The sequence below is a fragment of the Mirounga leonina genome, unplaced genomic scaffold (assembly GCF_011800145.1).
Source record: "Mirounga leonina isolate KUSES-001 unplaced genomic scaffold, KU_Mleo_1.0 Mir_175, whole genome shotgun sequence".
Classification (NCBI taxonomy): domain Eukaryota; kingdom Metazoa; phylum Chordata; class Mammalia; order Carnivora; family Phocidae; genus Mirounga; species Mirounga leonina.
In genome coordinates this window covers 23,166,239-23,175,670 of record NW_023270453.1, presented here as the reverse complement: position 1 = coordinate 23,175,670, position 9,432 = coordinate 23,166,239, and the positions used below count along the sequence as shown (strand labels likewise).

Sequence of the window (9,432 nt, the reverse complement as noted above, 5' to 3'; positions counted from 1 at the left end):
CACGCGCTCATGCGGCCCCGCCCCCGCCAAGCGCGCGCCGCCGGCTGCCCACCCCAGGCGCCCGCGGGTCTCGGCCGCGGCGGGCTCTGGGCATGCGCGCTGGCGCCCCGCCGCAGCGCGGCGTGAGTTTGCGTCTGCCGGAGTCGGGTCCCTGCGCTGGGGGGCGCGGGCTCGCGCGCCGGCCCCTGGGGACGCGAGCCGAGTGGGCGGGGGATGCTGTGTCCAGCCAAAGGCAAGGCTGGGGGCGCCCGGAGCCGAGCGGGCTGCCAGCCAGAGTCGCCGCCCCTACGGGTCACGCGTAGACCTGGGAACGCGCGTCTGCGTGGACACGACGTCCGGTCCCGAGCGGGCGGAGAAGGGGCGCAGGGGGTCCTCCGGGCGGGACCTGAGCGGTGGAACCCTGAGGCCGAGGCCGAGAGAGACAGCCGGACGGAGACAAGACAGGGACACAGCAGGCCAAGAAAGAGGCCGAACGCAGGCAGAGACGCAGCGGGGACAGGGACACGGACGCCCAAGCGGCAGAGACAGGGCAGGCGGAGGTGACAGGCGGGACAGACGGGGACCAGAGGCTGCAGTCCTCGCTGGGGGAGGAGACACAGCGCCCTCTGCGGGTCCTGGCAGGGGGCGGGGGAGCCAGTGCCACCGAGCCCCCGGGGGTCCACAGGCGTCCGTGGTGGCCACGGTGCCTCGTGGGGAGTTAGAGCACTCTCTGGAGATCAGAGTCCGTGATGAAGCGATCGCAGCCCCTGGGGTGTTTTCAGACCTTAGATGGGTCCTGGCATCACAAGGGGGTTCATATCTGTTGGGAGAGGGTCACAGTGCCTTTTAGGAAGGTGAGAATGCTCTCTGAGGGATCACGACATCACAGGTGGGGGAGGCACAGCGGCCCTTAGGGTGTTCGCAGAGCCCGGAAGTGTTGTTCGGCCCCACAGGGGGCTCCCAGCCTTGTGGGACTATCACAATGTCCCTTGGAGGGGTAAGAGAATGCGAAGGTGGGTTGACAGCTGCCCAAGGGAGCCTGGACGCAGCTCAGCGGCTATCACATCCCTCTGTGTTGGGGTGGGGTGTCGCTGCGTCCGTCACACCCCTCCCAGGCATGGGCGGGTGGCATCGAGGGAGTCGCTGGGCAGGGTCGGGGGAGGGCCCAGATGGCGACGCGCGCGACGCCAGCAAAGACTCCTCTGCAGGCGGATGCACTGGATGAACGTGCGCCTCAATGTGGAAGCAGCGCCCCGCCCGCGCTTAGGGCTCAGGCCGTTCCGCAGCGCCCCCGCCGCTCACGCCGCTGCAGCCTCCGCAGGCGCCGCGTCCACGCATCGCGCCAGGGCAGCACGAGGCTCCCGCGGGAGGCGCTGAGCCCGGGCCCCCGACCCCCGACCGCGGTCCCTGGCCCGCCCCCAAGCAGCAGGTAGCGGCGGCCCGGCAGCAGGCGCGGGCAGCCGCAGGCCGCGTCCCGCGCCGGCACCCACAGCGCGCTGCTCCCTCGCCTCGCGCGCTCCTCGCCGCTCCGGAACACTGCAAGCACGGCCACCGGGAAGCGCGTCCACGAGCCGCGCGCCTCGCCGCGCGCGCCCACCGCCACCTGCACCGCTGCGGGGAGGGCGAGAGGGGGCGGGGTCAAGCGGGGCGGAGCCGTCAGGGGGCGGGCGGAGCGGAGGAACGCTGCGCGCCCGCGGTGTGGGGAGGGGGGCACAGAAGGGACAGTCAACGCTGGGGTGGGGGTGGGCAACGAGAGGCCACCGGGCGCTGACAGGGCGGGGCCAGCGACAGTGGGAGGCCCAGGGAGGGAAAGGGCAAGGTGAGAAGGTGAGGGTAGGAGGCCTACCGTAGTCCTTCCTGCAGAATTTCTTCAAGCTGATGCGGTAACTACCCCGGGCTGGTTTGCAGTGCGCGTCGCAGTCTGGAGGGCGTGTGGAGGCTGGCACAGAACAATCCCCACCTCCCTACCCCACCCTTTCCACCTCCCCTCCTTGAACCCATAGCCTTCCCCCCACAGTCATGCCAGTCTGGGATCCGGTTCTGTGTCCACTCACCCTGGGGCTCCACAGGGCTGCTCTCCTCAGTGGGTCCAGGCACAGGAATCTCTGCGGACAGGACAAGAGAACGGCCTGCGCTGGAGGGGGAGCATTTGCAGGGCTCAGGGGATGAGCAGGTAGCAGCAGGGAGCTGGTGTGGCCTCCGCTGAGGTGGCTGAAGGAGGGCAGGGTCACTCACTAACACAGGGGGCCACCGGAGAGCGGCTCTGCTGGAAGCCAGGGGCGCAGCGATTGCAGGTGAGGCCAGTGACGCCATCCTTGCAGGGACACTGGCCTGTGGTCTGGTTGCAGGTCTTGCCAGCGGCACCAACAGGGTGACAGTCACATGCTGAGGACAGAGTCGGGATGGTTAGAAGCCCACGTGGGGATGCGGGGAGCAAGAAGGTGAGGATGTGCAGGGAGCTGGTGGCAGGCTCACCCCTGCAAGCGCGGCGGTCGCTCAGGGCACGCCCTGGGTCGCGATAGAAGCCCTCCCTGCAGTAGTGGCAGTGGCGGCCAGCGGTATTGTGCCGGCAGTTGAGACAGACGCCACCACTACGACGGCCAGACAGTCGGTACAGCTCCATGTTGAAGCGGCAGCGGCGGGCATGGCCATTGCAGGAGCAAGCTGCAGGAAGGGATGGGTCAGGGGCAGGCTGGCCCGGTCCAAGATCCCCAGGCCACCCTCCAAGGCCTCACCAAGGCAGGCGTGGGCTTCCCGGGCCGTGGCCCGCTGCCATGGCCTGTCGCAGTAGAAGGGCTTGCAGCGGCCGCAGTCGGGGCCCTCGGTGCCATGCTGACAGTCGCAGATGAGGTGGCCCTGGGTGTCCAGCAGGCACCTTGAGGCATGCCCATTGCACTTGCAGCGCCCGCCCACCTGGAGCTCAGTAGCCGAGTAAGAGTAAGGGACCATGGCCATGGAGTCCCTGGTGTCCTCCAGCATGGCAGGCCTTGTGAGCACTACTCGAATGTCTGTGGCAGTCACCCAGTCTTGGAGCACTGGGCTGCTGTCCAGATCCAGGCCTGGTGGGCTTCCGTCCTGCACGCTGAAGGCCAGAAGGCCGCCACCATCAGGCTGGACCTGGGGCTCAGGGAAGCACAGAGCTTCAGGCCCTGGGCCGGGTGGGCCATCCGCAGGGGCAGGCAGGCGGCCATAGTCCAGGCCACAGCGGGAGGAGAAGAAGCCCAGTGGGGCCCAGCTGCCGCCGTGATCCTGTGACTTGAGCAGGGCCACCGAGGCCGGGGGCGCCGAGCAGAAGCGCAAGCTCACGAACACCAGCTCAAAAGCCTTGCCCAGGGGCACTGTGAGGGTCACGTTGTGGGGCGCCTGTGTCAGTGAGTCGGAACGCCAGCACACAGGGCTGGTGGTGCTCCCTGCGGAGGTCAGGAGGGCGGCGGGGTGTGCCCGCTTCGGGTCCGAGGCATCACAGGCCCGCGTGGCCGGCCGGCCGCACGTGCTGGACGCCAGAACCTCGCGGCCCAAGGCGGCGTTCACCAGGCCGGGCACGCAGCCGCGGGGCGCGCCCCCGTCGTCATGGCAGGGGTCGGCGGGCGCTGGCGGCCCCAGGCTCAGCGCGGTCGAAAGCGTGCCCGCGGTCAGCAGCAGCCCCCAGGGCCAGCCGGGCATGGCCGGAGCCGCGGTGGATCAGCCAGCCCGCCGGGCCCCACGCCGCTGCCCTCGGGGAGAGAGAGCCCGGATCCGGGGCTCTGCCCGCTGGCCCGCAATGCCGAGCAATCCCGGGAGGCCCCAGCCGGGGCCAAGAGGTGGGAGCAGCCGCGGGCACGCCCCGGGCCAAGCGCAATAGCGGGGATGCTGGCGCGTCGTCCCGCTGGGCCTGGAGCGATGACAGGAGTCGCCCCCGCTCCCGGCGCCTCCGCCCGCGGAGGCCCCACCCGTCGTCCGCCGCTGCACTCACCCACCGAGGGCCGGGTCGAGCAGGTCTCCCGGCCTCCCGGGAAGGGCCGAGGGCGGGCGGGGCCTGGGGCGCCCCGGCCGCCGCCTCCTCCCGGCTGTAGCGAAGGCGGGCGAGCTGTGCCAGGAGGGGGTGGGGGGCGCAGTAGGCGCAAGCCTGGGCCCAGCCGGGGGCGGGGCTGCTCGGGTCGGGAAGGAGGGAGGGGAGGGGAGGGGAGGGGGCCTCGTCGGCAGAGCCGGAATCAGAAGCAGATTCAGACACTGGCTGGGCCAGCGGGGGAGGGGGCTGGGAGGCCCGGGAGCCGGGGGAGGGGCCGGGGAGCCAGGAATGCGCTGGCGGGAGGGGTCTGGAAGGGGCGGCTCAGCCACGCAGCCCGTGGGGGACCACCCAGCAGGGTCCCCGGCCTGCATCCAGGCCCTGACTGCTCCTGGGGCTGTGCCACGTGCTGGGCGGGGGTCTGGCCGCCTCCTCCCTCAGGCCCATCTGGCAGGCTAAGCCCTGCATCTGAAGGCTGGTGCCCTGATGCTCCCCTGGGTCTCTACAGGGAACACTCAGGGCTGTAGCAGCCAAGCAGGGCTGGTGGTTATGGGATGTCCCCAAGCAGTGGTCTGCTCTAGTAGAAAAAAACCCCACAATTGGGACCAGGTCTGATTTTGAATCCAAGCTGCTCCAATTTCTGGCTCTGTGGTTCAGGCTCCTTAACCTGAGATTTATTTTTTTCATTGGACTGTTACTCAACTTTGCTGAGCCATTGGTGGGGGGGCGGGGAGGGGACAGTTGATAAGCCGCAAAGGTATTGGATGCAGCCAGGGCCTCCACCGACTTGAGTCCCTCTTGCTCTATGTTCAGGAAGGATGTGTCCTCCGGGTCTGACTGGAGCTCACCTAAGTAATGAAATTGGCATATCCGACCCAGATCAGGCCAAACCCTTGTCCCAAAGCATCTCTGGGTCTCTATCTAGTTGCATCACCAAGATGGGGCCAGTCCCCAGAGCTGGCAGGGAGAAAGCAGAAGCTGGAGTGGGGGAGAGCCTACTAATTAACAGGGCCCCATGGGGTTCAGGGTCTTGGTCAGCAGTCGAGGACCCCTGTGGAGGGTAGGGAGTGGAGTTTGGTCCATGGGGAGGGCCTGGTCACAGACAGCTCAGTGTCAGACCCCCTGAGCCTGGTCCACATACCAGCAGGTTTGGGTAGAGAAACTGAGGCAGGAACTCAGCTGGGCAGTCTGGGCACCAGCTGGGGATGAGGCAGCTGCAGCTGAGAGTGATCCAGCCAAGAGAGACCAGAACTGCTCTGGATAGACGCCACTTCCCTACAACCATTAAGCCCTTGATGGAGGGGCAGGGCAGCATCCCAGGAAGGGTCAGCTTTGTGCAGAGGGGGCAGGGACACGGGAACATGTCTGACCTGGGAGAAGTTGTGAGGTCTGAAGTTTCAGATGGGAGGCTGACTAGGCCAGGCCTGGCAGCTGATGGAGGATGCCACGTGGGTGTGTCTGGGTAGGCAGAGCTGCCTCTTGCAGCTGGGCCAGAGATACTGCAAGGACCCACAAGAAGAAGGTAGAGAGAAGCAGAATCTTCTTGCTGTTTAGGAGAGGAGGGACAGGAGGACACTGGAGCCTCCCAGGGGAAACCAAAGGAGAAGAGGATGGAGCAGCCAGGAAGATAGGGTGATGGGGCACCTGAAGTGACTAGCACTTTCTGGTCAGGCCCTCACAAATGTAAGGGTGGGGGGGTGAGGTGCAGGGGCTGATGAGATCATGGGAGACTTGGGGAGAATTGAGTCAGAGGGGCTGCTGGCCTCGCTCCCCTCGCCTTTGGCAGCAGCAGGGAGTCTGTGGGTCTCCTCTGCCCCACAGAGCAGGTGCCATGGCACCTAATCTCAACTTTGAGATGAAAAGAACATGCACCTTACAACAGATAGCCGTGCATGAATGAGGGAGCTGACAGGGAGCCCAGTATGCTCCAGCACGAGTTAAGTTCAAAAACGGCATCTTCCCAACCACCCTCTTCAAGGTCCTTCTGATCATCAGCCTCAGCCTGGGATGAGCGGAGCCCTGGCAAGAGAGTACCGGCTGCAACAGATCCTTCTGGGATCGTTAGAAGCTAAGAGGTGACTAGCTGGCCACGGTGGGGAGAGATGCCCAGGCCCAACACAAGGGTTCCACAGAACCTGAGACGAGCCTCCAGGGAGCCCCTGGTTGTCTGGACTTCAAGACTCAGGAGGGAAGACAGGAAATTGGAAATCAGGGAGCAGCCTCCCCTCCAACCCTGTGTCAGACTTGCAGGCTTTGTCTGCAGCCCAGCCTCCTCAGGAGTTGGGGCTAAGGTCTGCAGAACATCTGGTGGTTTGTGGTGTGGGTGGAAGGAGGCCCCCAGGGCTCAGCCTGCTGCATGCATGAGTGTTCATCCGTTTTAGCAAGCAGGGAGCTCTGGGCCCAGAGGGTGGTGGTACTACCAGCTCCCCAGGGAAGAGGCTGCAGGCAGCCCGGTCTCTTCCCCCAGAACTGCCCCCTGCACACATTCTCTTCTGGCCCCAAGGATGGCCCTGGCAGATGGCCTGCTGAGAGGGAGGGAGGGCCTTCTCCCCAGTCCCCAGTCCAGGCTCATTGCACCTGTCCCCAGCCTCTGGGGCCTCTCACACCTCTCCGCTGGTCCTGCCCCATCCTGGCACCTTAGAAGAGACTCCGCCTCCCTGCCCCCACATGCACCTCATCAGCCCACTGCAGTCCTCCCACTCCCACCCCCAGTCACAGTGACAGCTGCTGGCTTTGGGGGAACCTATCTGGGGAGGAGGGGACCCAGGGGGCCAGACATTCCCAGGCCTCCGGCGGCTGGGGTCTTTTCCTTAAAAGGCAGACTGATCCAACACTCCTGGCCCAGCCCTGTTCCCTCCAGACGTTTGCAAGCCACTACTTGTACACATTTCACACAAACATTTATTGAGAGTCTATTATGCCGAGAGGGGCTTCCAACCCAGCAGGGAAGACAGACGGCTGGGGGAGGGGAGCACGGCAGGCTTCACCCCGAGGAGGGTGGCCCCTGCCGAGTCCGCGGCCATCCTGCACCCTGCGCTCCGGGCAGGGCCCCCGTGCCACGCAGGCCCTCTCTGTGGTCGCGACCCGCTCTGCGCGCCAAGCAGAACGCTGAAAAGCAACGTTGAGAGGAGTGGGGAGAGGAGAGTCCGAAGAGCAGAGGGAAATGGCTCGTAGCCCCCACCCCCTTGGCCTCCTAAGGGCTTAAGAAGGAACGGTCTGAGGAGGGGGCTTCCGCGTCCCACGCGCTGTGCTGTGCGCGCCCCGCGGGGGGCGAGGTCCGGAGGGAGGAGGCATCCGGCTCCCGGTGATTTCGCTGGGGAGGGGGCCGCGCGCGCGCGGGCTCAGGACGTCCCCGGTTCCCGCGGCCCCGCGCGCCCAGCCCGCCGCTGCCGCCGACCGCGCCAGCACAGGAAGGCGGCGGCCAGGAGCCCGAGGCCCGCGCCCAGCGTGGTCAGCGCCACGCCCTGCTCCAGGTCCAGGTGGGGTCCGCGCAGCGAGAAGGTGATGGCCGTGGCGGCGGCGCCGGCCAGCAGGGTCACGGCGCCGAACGGCAGGACGCAGCGCGGCCAGGAGCCCCCCACGCCGCCGGTGGCCAAAAGCAGCGCGCGCAGGGCCCCGGGGGGCTCGGGGGGTGCGGGGGGCGCGGGGGGTTCGGGGGGCTCGGCAGGCGCCGCGGGCGGGGGCTCGGGCGCGCTCATGCCGCCGACGGGGGGCCGCGCTCTGGGTGGGTGTGGGCGCCCGCGCAGCCCCCACTCTCGTCCTCCTCGACCGCCACGTCAGAGCGGATTGGCCCGGGATGCGATGACGCCACCGGGACGCTGGGGAGAGGAGTTCGCCGCCGCCTCCCGACTTTGGCGCTGAATCAGGGTGGGCGGGCACGAATCTAGAGGGGGGCACTCACCCAGGCCTCTGCCCTCCTTCTCCCTCAGGCTCCGGGCTGCCCCTTCCTGCCGAGGTGCGGGCAGCCCTCCAAAAGACACCACCGGGACTGGTCCTGATAGGTGGGTCACTGAGTCCACAACCTTCAGGCACCCATCTGGGCCTTGCTAGGAACCAAGGTGAACAGCACCCCTGCCCTCACGGGGCAGAGGTCCAGTAGGGAAGGTACACCATAAACCAAGTGAGCTGGCGGATTAAATAATTATGGTGGAGACCACTAGCTATGGAAACTGATTTTGGCCAGTGACAGGGTGGTGGTGGGACTCACCCTGGAAATGAAGGGTTCCTCAAGATCAGAGCAACTGGGCATGAGCCCTGGAAGCAGCAAGGGAGTGGCCAGGAGGGGGTAGGCGTCCCCCAGGCTTCCCATCTCTTGGCTCCCCCTTCCCTGTTCCTGTCCCAGAGCTCTTTCAGTCCCTACAGGCCCCTCAGTGCAATGAGGACTGTTTTTAGGTTTCCTACTTTGGTCTGTCATCTGGTTCCCAGCAGCCTGCAAGACGCGAGATTCCATGTTCAAGGTTTCTGGCCTGTGGGACTGTGGTGGCTTTTACAAGTAGGATTTCCTGCTGGGGGCCCTGGGGCCACCCCAAGGCTGCCTCAACATCACTCACCTCATTCCCCATTCCTGTGACACCTCACCTGGCTCTCAGAAAACCTGGCCTTCTCCAGAAGCTACCTGGTCTGGGGCCTGGGTCCCCTTGGGGCAGAGGCTGGTGCTAATTCCCTGTTGCTCATCGCTAGCTACGCAAAGGGCCAATGACCCAGCTTTGAGGATTTGCTTGATTGGCACAGGTGCCTAGGCAAGGTTTACTTAAAGAACACTACAGCCTCCTAGCCCTCCCCAGGGCCTACTACTGTGTAATTTGTCCTCGCCCTAGCCACAGCGGTAATAGCTATTACTGTTGGCACGTGGGCCCCTCGGGAGCCTTGCAGGTGTCATCTGCAACTGGCTGAACATGCAGAGGGCAGGCAGAGACTGAAGCAAGAGGTGGGCCCCTCCAGGTGGGTAGGCGGCAGGGTTCCTAAGCAAACGGAACTTACATCCCTGCACCTGCCCGCCAGAGCCTAAAAGGTGGTGTCGGGAGAGGCCCATACCGGTGTTCTCAGAGCCACATCACTATCTCAGGGCTGTGTCCCGGGAGCAGCCTCTGGGAGTGAAAAGGCCAGTGGAACCCACATTCCAAGGACAGGGGAGGGCGTGAGGAACCTCCCGTGGCCCAGATCCAGCTCCCGGGGCAGCGGGTGGTTGCGTCTCTTCAATAACCTCTCCCAGCAATTACCCCCAGTATGACAGTGGGGACGACACTGAGAATTGAGGCTCAGGGCCCTTAAGAATCTTGCTGAAAGTCCCACAGCAGAAATCAAGTCACAGTGGAAACAAACCTGTGACTGGTATAAACCCAGAGGCCATGACCTTCTTGCCTTCCTTCAGCGGGGGAGGCTGGAGCCTTGGAGGTGACAGTGGCGTAGGTGAGGGGCGAGTTCCCTGGTAGTAAGTCAGTGTTGGGGGGCCCACACTGGCCACAGCA

At 65.6% G+C, this 9,432-nt stretch overlaps 1 protein-coding gene across 1 annotated transcript; it reads right to left on the bottom strand.

Annotated features, from left to right (window-relative positions):
* Window positions 1-1,249: 1,249 nt before the first annotated feature.
* On the bottom strand, window positions 1,250-3,642 carry NTN3 (netrin 3). Its single transcript, XM_035022421.1, has 6 exons — window positions 2,715-3,642; window positions 2,455-2,643; window positions 2,215-2,364; window positions 2,034-2,084; window positions 1,826-1,900; window positions 1,250-1,590 (listed from the first exon to the last, which is right to left on the bottom strand). The coding sequence occupies exons 1-6, from the start codon at window positions 3,640-3,642 to the stop codon at window positions 1,250-1,252; spliced, it is 1,734 nt and encodes a 577-aa protein (XP_034878312.1).
* Window positions 3,643-9,432: the final 5,790 nt, after the last annotated feature.

Coding starts and splice junctions, on each gene's coding strand:
- NTN3 (XM_035022421.1), bottom strand. CDS start 3,642: ATGCCCGGCTGGCCCTGGGGGCTGCTGCTGACCGCGGGCACGCTTTCG. Junction 2,644..2,714: donor GGAAGCCCACGCCTGCCTTG/GTGAGGCCTTGG, acceptor CCCTTCCTGCAG/CTTGCTCCTGCAATGGCCAT. Junction 1,901..2,033: donor CAGCCCTGTGGAGCCCCAGG/GTGAGTGGACAC, acceptor CACGCCCTCCAG/ACTGCGACGCGCACTGCAAA.